This window comes from Gymnoscopelus braueri (assembly GCF_963280865.1).
Source record: "Gymnoscopelus braueri genome assembly, chromosome: 22".
Lineage (NCBI taxonomy): Eukaryota > Metazoa > Chordata > Actinopteri > Myctophiformes > Myctophidae > Gymnoscopelus > Gymnoscopelus braueri.
The window spans coordinates 32,591,614-32,611,202 of NC_137624.1; the positions used below are offsets into that span (position 1 = coordinate 32,591,614).

A 19,589-nucleotide genomic window follows, 5' to 3' on the forward strand; every position below is an offset into this window, starting at 1 on the left:
TAGCGTAACAACCATTTTAACCACTTTAACCATATTACGTTATACTGTGGCTATTCAAAAATAGCAGATATACAAGCTCATAGCGCGGCACCGAGTGCCGCGCTATGAGCTTGTAGATCTGCAAATTTTTTTTAATTGCAAATATTTGCGCAAATCTTTGAATATATATATATTTTTTGAAGCCAAAATGTTTTACTCAAATCCTTAATTCTGGGGGTCCCTGTCACAAAATATGAGATGGGGGACGGTAGCCAAATACATATCAGAATCAGGTTTATTGTCACATCACAGGTTTACAAGGTAAAAAAGTGGGTGAAATTCGTTTTTGTACATCGTTCCCATCGCAACGTTATTTCCATAGAAAGAAGAGGGGGGAGGAAGAAGAGGGGTGGGGGGGGCAAGTGGGAAATATGATTTTGGGGGTCCTTGCCATGAAAAAGTTTGAGAACCACTGGTTTAGGTATTGAAGAAATCCCAGATTGAGGCTTTAACCTTTGATTTGAGCACATCCGAGACCATTAGAGGTTTTATGGAAGATGCTGCTGAACATGTAGTTCTAGTTTGACCCAGTTCTAATACTCTTTAATCTTCTAAAATGACTGAAATCAGTCGTGGCACCCTGAGACATTTTACCACTTGAGCCCTAGCATCCCTTTTCTAGGGGGGAACTTTCGCTGAAAATAGCAGCAAATGTTTTTAATATAGCGTCACAATCATTTGAACCACTCTAAACATATGTTATACTTTGGCTATAGAAAAATAGAGCAAAAACCAAGCTCATAGCTTGTAGATCTGCCGTTTTTGAAAAATGTTCTACATTTGTGCAAATCTTTGAATATAGATTAAAAAACATTATAGCCTCACAATCATTTGAACCACTTTGACCATTATTGTATACTTCAGATATACAAGCTTTTAGATCTGCTATTTTTGAAAAATCGTGAAAATTTGCACAAATCTTTGAATATATATATTTTTGTATACATTTTTAACTCAAATCTTTACTTCTGGGGGTCCCTGGCACAAAACATTTTTGAGATGGGGGGGTCCCGCAGCCAAATACATGTCCTTGACATGAAGAAGTTTGGGAACCGCTCTGGTCTAAAGTGGTTGATCCTCCTTGCCTGATGGAGGCGCCCTTTGAGGCGGTGGACGCTCGCCACCTCCTCGCGCTGCTTCTCCTGGTTCCGCTGTTTCTCCTGCTCCTGCAGGGCGCTGCGCCACGCGCAGGGGGGGTGTGGCCTCGGGCCGCGCTCGCTCTCCTGGACGAGGACCCGTTGGACCTCGTAGCAGGTGTCCTGAATGGTCACCGCTGCCTGGAGGACGGACAAGAGGACAGAGAAGGACATGAGACACACTGAGGGCACGTTGCAAATGGATCTGTGGCACAACACGCTGGTTCTTAACAGTATACAGGGACCACAGCCTGGTGGACCCCCAGCGGTCCTTGGTGGGGTTTCATAGGGGATCCGCAGCTAAATTTGGCAGTTAAAAAATAGCAGATATACAAGCTCACAGCACGTCATTTCGTGCCGCGCACAAAAGTTAAAAAACTGTTAAAAACACAAAAAGTCGTAAAAGTCGTCCTTGTCAGCCTGGGCCTTTGGGAAAAAAAAGCCGTCAAAATCGGCTTTGGCAGTGAATGAGTTAATAGACAAACATTAAAAGATGACATATTGAGATACAAGGTTTCTCCCCGACAGTGACGCTATATGCAGTGAGATGAAAAGAAATGTGTCTCAGGTCTCTCAGGAAGACAATGATAGGTGTGTTATAGTCTCTGCAGCAGCTCATTGCTATACAGTACGGCTTCAGACAATACAGATGATTAAGGCTACTGATTGAGCTGTGTTTACTGAAGCTGAGCTGGAACACAATAAGCAACCTGGGGATGGAACTAAAAAAAGAATCCATTTGTTCTCACCGCGCAAACAGGCTTGTTTGTTTGGAATTTCAATGAGTCACTCAGTGCAGGACATAAGTGCGTGTGCGTGTGCGTGTGCGTGTGCGTGTGCGTGTGCGTGTGCGTGTGTGTGTGTGTGCATGTGCGAGCGAGCGCATGGGTGCGTTTCATTGATGTTATGATTTTCCACCCTAATGTCTAATATAATGTAATGTACTGTATTACCTGCTGCTATGTTGATGCACATTATGTCTTTATTTATGTCTATTATGCCTCATGTACATACTGTACCAGATGGATATGCTATATGTAGATATCTTTTGTTGATTTGTCTTTTCTTCTTTTCTCCCCCTGCTTCCCCTGTCCCCCCCTAGCTCTTTCTCCTTTCTGGAAATAAAAAAACGATGGAACTTGCACAAAAAACGAATTTCAACCACTTTTTTTAACCTGTAAACCTGTGATGTGAAAATGAAGTCAATTCCGATGCATGCGTGTGTGAAAATCAGTCAGTCACTTTCAGCAAGCGATACTGTGTCGTGTGAAACAAAGTAATTAATGAATTAGACATAATGATGACTCTTTCATTATCATTACGTCCGAGTTGGCACGTTTTGGTGACACGTCGCAGGGTTGCCAACAACCTGAAAACGCCCAGAAAAAGATATACTGTATGTGAGCTGTTTGAACTTGTAAGATATGTGTCATTGATTGATTCCCAAAAATAATGAACAAAGTGTGTCCCTTATCAGTTCGATGAGGGACATGTCATTTCCAAATAAGGGACGATTCCGTATTTCAAGGCAACCCCAGCACACGGCAGGGCAGAATAGGGTATCACCTGTTTCCAAATGTAATTACATAATGTACTGTAAACAAACTGGCAGCATGTCATTTCCACAGATGATTTGCATACGGCTGGTTTTTGGAATACAGTACGTGCTACTATAGGTTAGCAAGTATGGTCATTTATGCTTATGGAGGGTCTGTGAATCACACTTCTGATCAACATACACACATGGATACAACTGAAATTAATGCCTCCAAACATCTGGTACCAGTGACTACCCGTTGTAAGGTCCAATCATACGAGTAACTATAACACATAGGCCTACAAGAATATGGAAAAGATGAGTGGTAAGTCATAAGATCGTGAGTTACTCACCTGTAGACTATAAAGTAACTGCGTCAGGCTTTGGACACTCTGAGCCACCTGTTGACAGATAACACACACACACACACACACACACACACACACACACACACACACACACACACACACACACACACGCACGCACGCATGCACGGTACAGACATAGATTAGCTGGGTTACTGAGTCTTTCATCTGATGATTACATGGTTTCAAAAGTCTTTAGTCACAGGTTAATCCTTGGTTCCTCTCAGGAGGAACCTCAAACGTTTAACTCAAGCTAAACGTTTGTGTGTGATTGTGCAACATGTGTGCCACCTTCAGGCTGGATTAGATGAGATTAGACTGCGTTTGTTTTCACACCTTGTTCAACACAGGAACTACTGGTGGATTGTAACTTAACCGTGCAAAAAAATGCACTTTTGCATGACACTGTAGTACAGCGACGTACAGAAGGGCATTCATTTACGGTGGGGAAGAAACATAAAAAAGGTTGAAATATGGAGATGCAAGGTTTCTGCCCGACAGCAACGATTATCCGCTCTTTACTGCAGGTCACCGTAAAATCTGCCGCCGGCAGCACACACTGCGGCATGGAAACTGTAATAACTCTCCGTTCATATCAATTTTTAATGGCAGAAAAACACCCAGGAGAACTTAATCCATTAAGACCGGGAACGCATCCGTGTCATTTTAAGATTTCTTTGGCTATTCAAGCAAACATGTTTTTAAAGCAAACATTTTTAACTCCGATCTGTGCTTCTGGGGGGTCCCTGGAACAACATATTTTTTAGATGGGGGTCCGCGGCGAAATACATTTGGCGGTCCTTGACATGGAGAAGTTGGAGCACCACTGATATAGCAACATACTGTTAGGATTTAGAAAATATTTTTAGATATGTATTTGGACGCGGACCCCCATCTCAAAATATTTTGTTCCAGGGACCCGCAGCAGCAAAGATTTGAGTAACAAATGTTCGCTTTAAAAATAATATATTCTAAGATTTGCACAAATTTTCAAGATTTTTCAAAAATAGCAGATCTACAAGCTCTGAGCTTTTTGAATTGCCAAAGAAATATAAAATGACCGGATCGCCCGGATTGAATGGGTTAATGGACTTCTGCCTTTATCATGAGCTCATCTTTAATTCATCGCATTAAGACTGAAATGTCATTCTAAATTATTACTCTAAATTATTCACACAAACTGTATTGCCGGTATTGAGACTCACTTCTGGGTAGAAATGGAAAGAGGTTACAGCAGGTGATGACACGGCCCGTATGAAGACGTGATTATTAAAAGGAGGACTTCGCCCAATTTTCAACCTCATCTTTGTATAATTGGTAGGTACTTTTACTTGTAACAGAGTATTTCTTCACTGCAGTATTGATACTTTTACTGTTAACCCATTCAAGCCGGGAACGCATACTGTGTCATTTTAGATTTTTTTTGTTGCTATAACCATTATTTTATCCACAAGTTTCCTAGGGCATTGTGGGCATCACTTCCTGTCGATTTGATCCCCGATTCCTGATCAAATCGACAGGAAGTGATGGCCACAATGCCCTAGGAAACTTGTGGATTCTTTGGGCTATTCAAAAATAGCAGATATACAAGCTCATAGCGCGGCACCGAGTGCCTCGCTACAAGCTTGTAGATCTGCTATTTATTTATTTATAAAATTGTGAAAATCTTTGCAAATCTTTATGTTTTTTTAAAGCAAACATTTTTAACTCAAATCTTTGCTTCTGTGGATTCTACAAATGTCTTCTAAATCCTAAATGTTGCTTTTTTCATGTCAAGGACCACCTTAAATGATATGCATTTGTCCGTGGACCCCCCCATCTTAAGTAAAAAAAAATTGTATCTTTTCCACCACAGACTAATGTTCATTATAAGATGACTCACTCTGTGTCTCAGTGGAGGGCTGTGGACAGTTCAGAAACCTGCCCATCCACGGTGAATTGTGTCATCTTATAATAATAGTATTGACCTACTTGCTCCCGCGGGGGAAATTAAATGTCATCTCAACCCGGCTGATGGCTAACCGACAGAGGGGCGTGGGCGGAGCGCTTAGGGGGTTAAGTGTCTTTGCTCAAGGACACTTCGATAGGATACTATTAGATACTTATTTATCTTTTTATCCATACACAGAGGTTCTCAAAGTCGGGTCCATGGACCCCCAGGGGTCCTTGAGGGGGTTTCAGGGGGTCCCCAGCTAAATGATTTATACAGTAGGTCTGTAACTCTGAGAGAGTGTACAAATGGAACATTTGCTAACATTTGTACACTCTCAGAGTTAAATAAACACAGAGGATTTTACAGTCTAGATTGGGGGTCCCAGAGATAAACATCCTATCAAATGGGGGGTCCTCCGTAATGCATTATCAAACTGGGGGTCCTTTGAAATGAAAGCGGTTGAGAATGGCTGCTATATTATAATATAATATATTATGCTATACCGTGAGGTGAATGCTATTGGGGTCTCCTTGTTGACAGTGAGTGAGGGACAGCAGAGCGGGGTCATCGCGGGGGTCCGCGGGTGACGTGTCATCATCGTGTGACGGTGTCACGGGGACCCTGCTCTCCGTGTGGGAGGAGTCACATCCACCCTTTGAACAACCGCCGGAGCGCAGCGTGGCTCGCAGGCTGTCAGCTGGAGAGAGAGAGAGGACAAGAGACATTAATGTGTGTGTGTCTGTGTCTGTGTGTCTGTGTGTCTGTGTGTGTGTGTGTGTGTGTGTGTGTGTGTGTGTGTGTGTGTGTGTGTGTGTGTGTGTGTGTGTGTGTGTGTGTGTGTGTGCGCGCACGCGCGATGTGATCTTGCAGGTCGGCATTTTTTGCCACTTCTGTGCTCCCTCGGGTCGGGTGATGCCAACCTCCTTGACATCCCCAAGACAAAGAAACGAACCTGGGGTGACAGGGCCTTCTGAGTTGCCGCCCCCCCCCCCCCCCATATGGATCGAACTCACTCCCAGGTCACATCAAAGATGCCCCCACCCTCGCCACGTTTAAAACCACACTCAAAACCCACCTTTTCAGACTCGCAATCCCTACCTAATTCTAGTCCCCCGTGTCTACCTTTTATTTCTATTTTTAAAAAGAAGTATTTGTGTTCTTAGTCTTTAACCTTTTAACTAGTTTTTCTAATATTTAGTTTTTGTTTTGTTTTGTAAAGCGACTTTGAGTACTTAGAAAAGCGCTATATAAATTGTACGTATTATTATTATTATGTCCGACACTGATAGTATGACAAGGTACAAACAAAAAAATCATAAAAAGTTTAAATTTGGAGGTACGAGGTTACTGCCTGACATCAACAATAAAGAGAGTATTATTGTCACCCTCTTGCAGAGCTGCAGCCAGCAGTAGTGTGGCCTGGGGAGGGTCCTCTGAACATGGCTGGACCAGCAGCCTGCAGGCTTCCAGTGGTGGAGTGTCCATCCTCAATGCAAACAGCTCTGCATACATCTGCAGCTTCTCCTCCAGGCTCTGACAGATCTGCTGATCGTTACTGATCAGACTCTCTACACACAGCCCGACACAAAGATGAAAGGTAGGGTACGTTTTCACCAGTGTTGGAAAAAGTACTCAATTTTTTTACTTAAGTAAAAGTATCAATACTGCAAAGTAGAAATACTCTGTTACAAGTAAAAGTTATATTGTATTAACATAATCTACCAAACAGATTGGTCAAAATTACATTTTATTCATAAAAAAACAGTTTAGTGCCACTTTAAACAAAAAAGTATCCCTTAATGCACCTGTAAAGAGGTCATGATTTGGCATATACTCTCGAAACAAGCAAAATATTAATCATGCATTTACATGAAATATGTATTTACATATTTCATGTAAATGGATGTTTGGCTGTGAGGGTCATGTGGACTACAGTACCTTGGAGTTTATGGATCTTGTGCAGGCGTGCATCAGATGCTCTCTTCTCTTCCTCAGGCTCGCTGGAGTCCTCTTCTTCCTCTGGACAGCTAGACGCACACAGGAACACACAGAAAACTGGGCTCAACAACAGTGAACTTCTTGTAACGTATATGCAATTTAGAATTCCCTAAAACATGTTAAAACATGTTGCATCCATAAACTAGTCCATAAATAAGTAGATGCTGTACAGTACGTCCATATTATGTGCAAGGGAGAGGTAAGATCTTGTGTAATATTATTATACATAATCTCAATAATATGCAAATACAGAAACACAAGGCATGCACACACACACACCTCTCCATGTACAAGCCATGCACGCACGCACACACACACACACACACGCACACACGCACGCACCTCTCCACGGCCTCTCTAATGAGCCTCATCCAGGTGTTTCGTTCGTCCTTGGCAGAGGTGTGAACCTCGTACATCTCGGGTCCGGCGGCCGAGGCGCTGATCAGAAACATCCCTCTCTCCTCATTGGCCACTTCTCTAACGATCAGCTTCTGCAGAGAGACCACCGGAGGCTTCTGGTCCTTCAAGGAGAGAAGAGAAACGCAGAAACATATCGTTATCCTGAGTCTAATGAGGGTCGACACGCACGTCCGACATGCACGGTCAAATTCAGTGGTGTAAAGTAACTAAGTACATTTACTTAAGTACTGTACTTAAGTACAAGTTTGAGGTATTTTTACTTAACTGGAGTATTTCCAATTTTCTGTACTTTTACTTCTACTCCACTACATCTCAGTGGCAAATATTGTACTTCTACTCCACTACTATTATTTGAAAACTTTAGTTACTCCTCACCACAGTAGCAAATGTATACTTCTGGTCCTTCTCCTGTAGGAATATGAGGGAGTCAGAGAGCAGGAGGACCAAGACATCTGCGTTTGAAAAGAGGAGCAAGGAAATATCATCAGATCACCATAAAACACCCCTACATTATGGCAGAAGGGATGCAGGAAATGACATTATTAACAAACAAAACTTTTCTTTGCCAACCTTTGAGTCTTCCAGTGGCGGTCTTCCACAGCAGCAGGCCTTGGTGTTTGAGCTTCTGCCCCGCGAGGTCCTGCTTCCGGAAGGCCAGTCCGCTCTTCAGCTTGGCCGAGCTGCGGTTCTCCAGGCGGTTCAGCACCTCCTGTAGCCTCTGGTCCTGCTCGTCCTCGCTGACCCTCAGGTCCACGGCCGCTATCACCTCCCTCATGTGAGCCAGAGCTCTCGCCATGTCTGCATGCTCCTCTGTGTCCTCTATACGGGAGATGTACAGTGGTGGAAAAAGTACTCAACAGTTTATACTTAAAGAAGTAGTTCACCCAAGAAATGACTTATTTTCTATCAGTTACACACCCCATGAAGCCTGGAATTCATGGAGTTTTGTTTAGTTTTTGTCGCATTCCTAAGCCAATAATTTGATGACCGGAGAGACGGTAGGAGACTCAAATGCAGGTCATTGATAGAAAATAAGTATTTTTTTAGGGTGAACTACTCCTTTAAGTAAAAGTACCAATACCGCAATGTAGAAATACTCTGGCACAAGTAAAAGTCCGGTAGACATAATTTACTTGAGTAAAAGTACAAAAGTATTCACATTAAAATATACGAACTAATTTTGCAGTTAACATTTTTTTCTAAAATGTATAAAAATCTTTTGTGCGGAGCGTTGTGCGCTTGTAGATCTGCTGTATTCACTGCCAAATTCTAGACCCTCCAGAAAAATGTGATTATGCGATCGCAGAATTTACAGCATAATCAGCAAAATCGCGCATAATTATGCGGGGGTAACGTTTTTTCAAAAAGGCCGCATCGCATAATATGCGCATCGCATTGCATAATATGCGCATCGCATATTTCCGCATATTCCGCAACTTTTCACATATTTCGCATTTTTCACAACTTTTCGCATATCGCTTATTTCGCATATTGCCGCATATTTCACAACTTTCCGCATATTACGCAACTTTCTGCAATTTCACCGCATAAAATTGCAAAAGAAAACGCATATCTCCTTGCAAAATCAAGGATTTAGCCCGCATAATCAAGAGTTTTTGCCCGCATAATCAAGGATTTTTGCCCGCGTTTTTCTGGAGGGTCTAAAATTCAAATGTAAGGTAAGGTGTAAGTCAGGGGTGCCCTGAGCCAAAAACGTTTAAGAACGCTGGTGTGGAGGGCCCTTTAGTCAGTGCTGAAGCCATTATGTGACACACATTTCTCATCAATTTCCATTTCCAAACTTGTTATCCCTCCATTTAGCCAGCAGAGAGCAGCAAAGGGCTCACCCTGGGTGTACTGTAGTATCCTCTCCAACAGCACTGGATACTTGGTGATCCTTTGGGTCACCAGCAAGATGCATTCTGGGATCTCTCTCCGTCTTACCAACGAGTTGTTACTTTGTTGCTTGAAATGGTGACATAAAAAAAGTAAATAATCACATGTTACACATCCCTGAGTATGAGCTGACAGATGCACTTTCATTTTTGACACAGCTGAGCTCTCTGAATATGAATATGAATATGAAGCCGATTCTAAAAATCTCTTCTAAATCCTAACAGTTTTCTGAAAAACCTAATCTCTCAAGAACAGATTCTGCTCTGCGTTGGAATCTGTCGTGAAGGTTCGTCATAACGTGTACGCACTGTGTGGGCGTGGGCGTGCCTTCAGATCAGGAAGCAGGCCGCGCTTTACCCAATCAAATGTAGTGGGCGGGATTTACGTGTCCGCTGATCCTTCCCTACTCGAAACAAGCCGAAACTAATTTAACAATGGCGTCCGCGGAGCAGACAAAACCACGGAAAGATATTCACATTTTAACTTGCTCTTTCATCATAGAAACAAGTAGGATTATAACCAAAACGATCCATGTTCTCTGGGAGAAGTGGTGTTAGTGTTCCGTGTAGAAATATTGTTAGTGGGAATGAAAACATAGTCGCACCACCCGGAAGTGGAGCGTGAAGGCAGACTAAAACCCCGGTTTCCTTTGCGCATGTGTGCTGCGCTTTCATTGTCCCAGAGCCAACATGAGATAGTACAAACAGCAGAGGGCGCTGTTTTTCATTCTCATTTGGCTTTGGGTTCCCAGATTGTGAAAAACCTGACACTGACATAGAAAAAAAATATTCTATGTCAGTGGTTCTCAATCTTTTTCATGTATTTGACCCCCAAAATTAGTATGTATTTGACCCCCATCTCAAAATATGTTGTTCCAGGACACCCCCAGAAGCAAAGATTTGAGTTAAAAAATGTTTGCTTTAAAAAATATATATATTCAAAGATTTGCACACATTTTCAAAATGTTTCAAAAATAGCAGATCTACAAGCTTGTATATCTGCTATTTTTAAATAGCCAAAGTATAAAATAATGGTTTAAGTGGTTACTTATGGGTTAAGTTAGTACCTTGATGAAGTGCTGGAACCTCTTGTTGTTGTGTTGGAGCTCTTTGAAGAAGCTGACCGCTTCGTTGTGATGACTGCAGAACTCTCCATACACCTGCTTCATTCTGTCTGCATTCTCATCTGAAAACTGCACAAACATACATACACATGAACTGAGCATCTACGTAGTCCTTTACATCATTGGTTCTCAAAGTGGGGTCCAGGGAGGCGGGGACCCCCAGGGGGGCGGGTACCAGGGGGTCCCCAGCAAAATGAGTTAATATTGCTTCACAATGATTGTAATCACTTTATCCATATTTCATACATTGGCTATTAAAAAATAGCAGATATACAAGCTCATAGCGCATCACTATGAGCTTGTAGATTTGCTATTTTTGAAAAAAATTGTCTTTGAATATATATATATTTTTAAAGCGATACAAATAATTTTCAGATGGGGGTCCTCGGCTAAATATATATCAATTTGGGGGACCATAACTAAAATAACCATGGTATATAGTACATCTGAAGAAGCCCACCTGTTGCAGCAGGATATCTCCTATGTGTTGGATGAGGTAGTTTGTGTGTCCTGGAGGTTGGGTGGAGCAGAGTCCTGGAGGTTGGGTGGTAAAGCAAGGTTCTGGAGGCTGAGTGGAGAAGTTTCCTGGAGGTTGAGTGGAGGAGCACTGATCTGGAGGCTGGGTGGAGCAGCAGTGTCCTGGAGGTTGGCTGGAGCAGCAGTGTCCTGGAGGTTGGGAGAAGGAGCAGGGTCCTGGTGTCTGGGTGGAGCAGTAGCGTCGTTCCTTCATGGCGCTGAAGAAGGCGTGGTGGAAGAGGACCAGCTGGTCCAGACAGGGGAACAGCCGCTCCAGGGCCTCGGTGTCTAGCTGCACCTCGTCCCTCAGGCCGCGGCGGAACACCTCGGCCATCACGTGCAACGTCTGGAGGTGGTGCAGCTCCGTCTGCATCAGCTCTGCAGCACAATGCATAGACACAGACATAAAAAAATCACACCCAGTGTGAAGAGAGTGGTGCCTTTCATGAGTTCATTTCATTAGTTACTTTTTACATACGTTGATGACTTCAATGTATTTTTACTCATTTTAAGTACTTGAAAATGTTTGTACAGATGTGTACGTGTTTTTACTCATTTTAACATCTTTTAAGTATTTTTACGCATTTTAAGTATTTTTACTCATTTAAAGTATTTTTACTCAGTTTAGGAACTTTAAAGTATCTTTACTAATATTTAAGTATTTTTACTCATTTTAAGTATTTTTACTCATTTTAAGTATTTTTACTCAAAAGTGTGTGTGTGTACTGTACTGTACTGTACTGTACTGTACCTGTACTGTACCTGTACTCTACCTCTACCTGTACTGTACTGTACTGTACTGTACTGTACTGTACTGTACTGTACTGTACGGCCTGTACTGTACTGTACTGTACTGTACTGTACTGTACGGTCTGTACTGTACTGTACTGTACGGTCTGTACTGTACTGTACTGTACTGTGCGGTCTGTACTGTACTGTACTGTACTGTACCTCTACCTGTACTGTACTGTACGTACTGTACTGTACTGTACTGTACGTACTGTACTGTACGGTCTGTACTGTACTGTACCTGTACCTGTATGGTTGCATCTTTGTGTTGCAATCAGCCGCAGCTGTTGAGGCTGTGCTCAAACATACAGAGAGGCCGTGCTCATACACACAGACGGACACACAGACGGACACACAGACACGGTCAAATGTAGGAGTGGTTGGCACCACTCAAAAACAACCACATCATTCATGAATTTTGGGTGTGACCAGCCTAGATGGAGAGGGACAGATTGATTGGGTACCGAAACCTGAACACGCTGATTGACGCAATAACCCCGGGCAAGCTGACCGCGCGGCTCGAGGCGGCGTGTTATCGGCTTGTTCCATTATGAACTTGAATATGAAATATATGAAATATTGATATTTATAAATGATTGATAGTTAGATACCAAATGGACATTATAGGTTTGTCCATGCCCAAATGATTACCAAACTAGGGGTCCTTGAAATTAAAAAGTTTGAGGACTACTGTTCTAGAACAACTTGTCTCCTACACTGTGGGTTAAGGATCCTATCACAAAAGCCGGTTGTGGTTAATTTCCATCACAGTGTCATCACCATAGATGACGTCCTGTCGTTTGACCTCTCGTTTGTCCTGCTCCTTGCAGAACCTGTGTTCCACCGCCAGGCTCCAGGACTCCGCCTCGTAATCCACTGCATCCGATGTCAGGTCGCCATGGACACCCGCGTCAATACAGTCTACGAGAAGACACAAAGACTGCATTACGTTTTCAGCAAAGACCTTTACGACTTAACAGGCTGTACAGTATATCAGTATATCAGTGTGTACAGTTATAATGCATCATAGACATGGGCATAAGGTAGACACCTTCTCCCAGTGAGGAGTCGGTGGAGGTGGAGGAATCCATGATGTGTAGGAGCTCATCTGACTGTCCAGGAATCCTCCAGCCGTCACACTCTGTCTCTGAACTCTCATTGAACCTGGAGAGCAGCGGGCTAGTTAGTCACATTACTGTACATCCATCAAATCAGTCATTATCATCATCCTCATCCATCATACAGTATAATCGTCCGCAAACGTATAAAAATACATTAGAAATTAATTGATTAAGCCCTTTAAAAAAAATCTACAAGCTGACAATGCATCATATGAGCTTGTAGATTGGCTATTTTCACTATTTGTTTAAATTTTTGGGAAGTTTATGGATTTGTATTTTTATTTTATTGAAATATCTGAAATTCTTCTGAAAACAAAAGATACAATTTTTTTACATAATGTTTTAGAAAATTGTTGAAAATGTTTTGGAAGGTTGCAACCTGTCATAAGCATTGTGGAAACTCCTGCACGTGGATGTGGGAAGCGGGGACGTGTCCTTCTTCTCCTTAGCTATTATGACAGGCAGAGAGGGAGAGCTGTCCCTCACTGTGAAATCTGAGAGGAGAGGAGAGGAGTTTCTATATGACAACAATCATCCGCCAGGTCAGGTAGGTTATTGTGGGCCAGCAATATGCGGAATTCGCCAATCAGGATAGAATATGAAAGATCGGAGGGATCCGTCTTGATCACTTGACTATAGAGATAATGTGTACCGATTTCACAGAAGCTGCACGTTCATGATTTGAGGCATTTTGTTCAAAATGGAGCACTCCTGCAAAAAAATCTTAGCCAATCAGGATGGAATATGAAAAATGTAAAAGTCCCGTTTTGTTTAATGACTATACAGATTCCGTGTATTGATTTGCGTGAAGTTTGTGTGAGTACTGTCAAAAAGAAATGTTTAGCAAAAATCGAGCTCCTGGTGGCGCTATAACAGGCCCATGTGAAAGATTTGGGCCAGAGGTTCTGCTCTGGCATCCAGGGAGTGTGTGTGTGCACAGTTTTGCTGCCATCAAGCCAACAGTGCCGGAGATTAGCTGTCCACAGACACGGACGGACAGACAGACAGGGTGCAAAACATAGTCTCGGGCCATGCCTTTCGGCCTGGCGGAGACAATGAAATGTTGGTTTATCTTTCAGACTCACTCTGTGGCAGGGATGCCGTCCTGCTCTTGGTAACAGCATACTTATCCTGAAGCTTCTACAATACAAAGAACACAGACTGGTTGGACAACAGAGCACTGTCAAGCATGCCATTTATTCAAACCCATTAAAGCAGTGATTCTCAACCTTCAAGATTTCAAGGACCCCCAGTTTGATATGATTTGTATCACTGGGACCCAGATCTACAGTAAAAGTCCTAACTGTTAATTTAACTCACAGTTACAGACCTGTAGGGGTCCATTTGTTTCCTAACACAGTTACAGACCTGTAGGGGTCCATTTGTTTCCTAACGATAAGTCACTTAGCTTGACAGGACCCCCTGGAACCGCCTCAAGGACCCCTGGGGGTCCTAGAACACCATGTTGAGAAGCAGTGCTCTCAGTGCTCTCAGGGGGCAGATCTACAAGCTCACAACGCGTCGCATCGCGACACGTTAGCTTGTAGATCGGCTATTTTCAAATAGACAAACTTTAATGGTAAATGTATGTTTTGGAATAATAATCCAAATCCACAAACTAACTAGTAACTAAAGTTTTCAAATGTAAAAGTACAATATTTGTCTCTGAGATGCAGTGGTGTAGAAGTAAGAGTATAGAAAATCGGAAGTACTCCAGTAAAGTAAAAGTACTTAAGTACAGTACTTGAGTACATGTACTTTACTGTAATGTTACTTTCCACCACTGGTAGTTGACGAGCAGTACCAAATGACACAAGTATCACTCAGTGGGAACTCACCTTCATACACGGGGGAGCATATTCCTTACAAGCCTTGTGGACCATTGCAGTGCAACCTAGATGAGACGAGTGGGATTAGAGGAGAATAGTATGTTGATGATACTTTTAACAAGACATGTTCTAATACTTTAAAGCAGGCCAGGGTTCCCAAACCGTTCAGATCAAGAAAGACCCAAAAGTTAAATGTGGTGTCTCCCCGGGACCCAAAAGTACAAAAATACATGATGAATTAACCATTTATGCCCCATTTTTAAAAAACTGTGAAAATTGACGAACCACAAGCTCACTTGTAGATCAGCTGTTTTCACAATTTATTTTATTTTGTCAGAATTTCTGAAATTATTTTGAAAAGATATATGACTTTTTATCGTTCAGATTTTTTTTTTTTATCTTTTGAAATAATTCAAATTATTTGGGAGGAAGTTTACTCATGACCCATAAAAATGGGTCCATGAACCAAAAATGGGTCCCAACCCATTGTTTGTGAAACAAGTCTTTAAAGACGGGGTTTAAAAACAGCCTGGCATCATGTGGTCACTCTATGACGTATTGCTCCATATTCGGACAAGCCATTCACTTCTGTTATAAAACCGATGTTAAGTATTTTCAATACATTTGGTGTCAGTGAAAGAGAGACGCATCCTGCCATTGAAACCATAAGCAAAGATAGGAAGGGAAAGACCGTTCTAAGGGACTGTGAGAACAACTAGGGCTCAGATGGAGAAGACACTCAGTCAAGAGATGGAGAAGCTGTATGATGCTGAGCTGAGGAGGGTGCAGCAATATGCAGTGGATATGACTCTGGACCCTGATACAGCAAATCCCTATCTCATCCTGTCTGAGGATGGAAAACAAGTGAATCGTGGAAACGTACGTAACAATCTCCCAGACAACAAAGAGAGATTCTCTTTCAATGCCAGTGTTTTAGGAAAACAAAGCTTCTCCACGGGAAGGTTTTATTATGAGGTTCAATTTCAAGGAATATTCAACTGGAATATTGGAGTGGTCAGAGAGTCCATCAACAGGAAGGGAACAATCACACTGGGCCCCAACAACGATAACTGGACTATATGGTTGAGGAATGGATATGCGTACTGGTACGCGGCTCTTGCTGGCCCTGTTGTCTTCCTCCCTGTAAGAGAGGAGGTCCAGAAAGTGGGAGTGTTTGTGGATTATGAGGAGGGTCTGGTCTCCTTTTATGATGTGGAAGCCAGAGTTCGTCTCTACTCTTTCACTGGGTGCACCTTCACTGAGAAACTATGTGCATACTTCAATCCATGTGCCAACCATAGTGGTACAAACTCTGCTCCTCTGATCATCTCCCCTGTCAATCATACTGATACTATCATACATACTTAATCCTAACATTTATCACAAGGGCAAATGTAAGAGCCAAATGGGTGAAACATGTGAAATGGATTTGTGACCATGGGGTGGCGCTGTTGGCTATATAAGCGTCAGGTTCACTGCATGGGTGGGAGGTTTGAGCTGGAAGGGCAATGTTTTTTTTTACGCTGTTTACTGCCATTTAAAGCACAGTGGTGTCCAAGATTAACCCCAGACACACAATAGACACACAGACAAGACCCTCTCCTAGACCAGTGGTTCCCAAGGGGGGGCCCCCAAATTATTTTGGGGGGTCAAGAGATGATTAGCTAAATGTGCAACATTGTTTTCTCACTCAACAGTAAACAACAGAGAGTTACTTACAGTATGTATATATACAGTATAAGTGTATCTGCAGGAGAGAAAACTCATACAGGATACAGGATAAAAAAGTGACATTGGAAGTGATGACAACGAAATGAGCAGACAAAATTGGAACTGGAACGATATAAAATTGAAGATGATAAATGGGTACTCTCTCCTGATTGGTTGACAATGTGCAACCCACCTGAAAATGTACTTTCTGTTTATTAAAGAGCTGGAAAGATGGGGAGACCCCTGTTACTGAACAAACACTCTTTGGCAATGAATACTATCAGAATATAGAGCTTTAAAGTAAAAAAAAAAAAAAAAGAATCTCTGTTGGTCCAAGCCGGAACACCATCGATGGATTTATCATTAAGATGAACACATGCTCTGAAAATGCATGCGGCCCACCCATCTGACCACTTCACACGGCAGCCGTTACGTGGTCAGATGGATGGGTCGCGACAAGGCCTGTCACAATTATGACATAAATGGGTCAGTAATTTCTTTGTATATTGAAGTTATTTGTCCCATCTGCCCTTGTGATGATTATTAAGCCTAGTAAAAACCAAACAGATTTTTTAAGTTGTATTCATAATTATGTTCCAGTGTTCAATGCACAAAAACACAATTAAGTCTTTAATTGCAGTTATTTGTGTGACAACTAATCGTCAACAGCCCTATAGTCGCGTCTTCTTTTCAAGTGGGCCCTGATCCAGAGACACGGTTGAGAACCACTGAGCTACATGTAGAGGAAGCTGTACTGTATGTGTACATTGTTACTTACTGGTACAATGGAGCAGGTCCTTGCCATGCGCTGGCTTGTCACAGATAACACACACACTGGGACCCATAATGGAGCCTGAGGTGAAGCTGTGTCCATTCAGCTGCCCGTCCTTGGCCTCTCTCTGCTTCCCTTTCCCCTTGGAGGACCATGAAAGAGAGACAACAACGTGAACAAAAGAGGCACATCCTAAAAGTCCTCTCGGCGATACATCAGTACTTCGTTAAGAAGATTTATGTCCCGTTACGAAGAAAGTCGAAACACGGGTCTCCAGCGCGATCGAGTGCCAAACTTTCTACTGTACTTCTGAGTTGAGACGGAGAGTCCGTTTGGGTTGGGGGATGTATTACGCTTTGTGTTTCATGCAGTGCCTCCCGTCAACCAGTAGTGGTCCAACTAACCTGCAGTTTAATGTATTGACATCAGCACAAGTGTCTGAGGTTACAATAAAGGGTGGATTACAGCAGTGGTTCTCAAACTTTTACATTTCAAGGAAGGACCCCCAGTTTGTTATGCATTAGGCTACGGACCCCCATAACTCTGAGAGTTTACAAATAGACCCTACTGATTTATTTTAATTTTTTCTGGAAATTCGTACATTTTGAGGGGAAATGTCTAAATTTCAATGCAGCCATGGCATTATTATTTATTTTTTTAAAGTGTACTTTTGAATACTTGAGTATTTTTTTAAAGCATGTACTCCAGCACTTTAACTCAAGTACAAATTTGACAGAGCAACTTTCAACTTTGTAGTTGAGTAATATTTGACCAGGAGTACTGGGGTTGAGTACTTTGTCCAGCATTGCAGCAGTGTAATGGAGGGTAAGAACAACAAAGTCAGAGATGAATCACTGAAGGAACTGACTAACATGTTTAGTCAGTCCCTAAGACCTTGAGACATTTCCAATAACATTTCCTGCTTGTAGGAAAACGTGCTTGTTTGCGTCTGAAAGTAGAAACCGTTGAAAGATGAACCGGAGACAAAATCCAGATAAAAGACTACGGTGCAGAGAGACCAAAACATCTACGAAACAAGAAAACATAATGTTTAACTACTTAAACCCTCTTGTCTTAGTCAAACGGCTGTTTTCCCGACACACTACAATAAATGTGAGCTAAAAATAGCCAATCTGCAAGCTCACACGTTGTGAGCTTAATTGTAGATGTGCTAGTTTTGGCAAATGTTTTCCCACCCATGGAGGCTTGGGTTCAAGTCTGAACCACGGTTATCAGAGTTAACTAAACTATGAACTGAAAAGTTTAGTCGACTGGAAGGGCACCAACTGGCTGACAGCTAGTACTGCCTGAAGCTCATAGTGCAACATATACTGTATCCCCAGGCCAAGTGGGGATTCCTCAGCAGAGTGTGTCTATCAGGCGGGAGACCTGGATTTGAATCTTAGGTAGAAAATTAAACTTATGGACTGGAACTTTAAATTAGGGTGGGTGCTTTTGTGGAAGGCTACAGTAGCTCGACTATTTGAGGAATATTATGCATGCATGTGTCACAGTGAAGGTGTATACCAATGGCTCTCAAATGTTTTCATTTCAAGGACCCCTATAACTCTATAGAGAGCGTACTGTACACTCTCAGAGTTACAGACCTGTAAGGGTCCATTTAGAATCCCCTCAACGAACCCTGCGGGTCCCTGAACTCCACTTTGAGAACCACTGGTGTGGGAAAAGGTCCAACTAAAGACAATGCTTTGTTGTTTTTACCTTGTTTTTGTTGCGTGTGCTCGACATCCTGCTCTTTAGGAAACTGAAGGTGCGAATAACTTTGTACTTCTCCGACTCCACCTTGGAGGGGCTGTTGTAATGATCAAACGCTTCCTCTTCAATTCTGTAAGCAGCAGAGTCATTTGCATTACATCATGTTTGCCGTTCCATAACTTATAGAAGTAGTGTGCAGCACCTTGCCAGGTCTCCTTGCAGACAGCCTCCGTAAACATCACCATCTGAAGGTGAGAAAAGCTATAGAGGCTGAAATGAGCATCAGCAGTACATTCAATAAACTGTGACACTGTGTTTAGTTGTGACGATTGACAATAACTGACATAAACAGGGGGACGGCATTCAATAAAGTGTGATATCAGACCAAGAGAGAAAGACCAAAAAGGTTATTTTTGTTAGTCACTGAAAATATTTCTATGAATTCAGATGAATGAAGAACAAACTACTCATGCTTAAGCCTAATACATACACCAGAATAGACACAATTTGTTCGGCTGGCTACAGACTACAATATGAGTTATTCAGAGGTTCAAGTGGGCGGTATCAGAACAGATTTTGGGTGTTGTTCTGTGCCTCCACGTGATTGGTCAGATGTTTCGCATCGTTTCCGCATTCAGCCCAGCTTCTGTCAGCATCAGTGAAGCGAGGTACAAACACCTCTGAAATCT

At 42.4% G+C, this 19,589-nt stretch overlaps 1 protein-coding gene across 2 annotated transcripts in view; it reads right to left on the minus strand.

Annotated features, from left to right (window-relative positions):
• LOC308078593 (rho guanine nucleotide exchange factor 28-like) overlaps window positions 1–19,589 on the minus strand; it is an 82,423-nt gene that overhangs the window by 15,618 nt on the left and 47,216 nt on the right. For both annotated transcript variants that reach the window (XM_080419822.1, XM_080419821.1), the window contains exons 17-34: window positions 18,907–19,030; window positions 17,191–17,326; window positions 14,712–14,767; window positions 13,959–14,013; window positions 13,253–13,367; window positions 12,804–12,916; window positions 12,533–12,673; window positions 10,908–11,341; window positions 10,391–10,516; window positions 9,276–9,393; window positions 7,999–8,247; window positions 7,804–7,880; window positions 7,351–7,529; window positions 6,949–7,037; window positions 6,396–6,578; window positions 5,514–5,707; window positions 3,066–3,113; window positions 1,125–1,316 (exon numbers count right to left, since the gene is read on the minus strand). In XM_080419822.1, coding sequence (XP_080275948.1) covers window positions 1,125–1,316; window positions 3,066–3,113; window positions 5,514–5,707; window positions 6,396–6,578; window positions 6,949–7,037; window positions 7,351–7,529; window positions 7,804–7,880; window positions 7,999–8,247; window positions 9,276–9,393; window positions 10,391–10,516; window positions 10,908–11,341; window positions 12,533–12,673; window positions 12,804–12,916; window positions 13,253–13,367; window positions 13,959–14,013; window positions 14,712–14,767; window positions 17,191–17,326; window positions 18,907–19,030 — 2,629 coding nt within the window. The remainder of the gene's footprint in view (window positions 1–1,124; window positions 1,317–3,065; window positions 3,114–5,513; window positions 5,708–6,395; window positions 6,579–6,948; window positions 7,038–7,350; window positions 7,530–7,803; window positions 7,881–7,998; window positions 8,248–9,275; window positions 9,394–10,390; window positions 10,517–10,907; window positions 11,342–12,532; window positions 12,674–12,803; window positions 12,917–13,252; window positions 13,368–13,958; window positions 14,014–14,711; window positions 14,768–17,190; window positions 17,327–18,906; window positions 19,031–19,589) is intronic.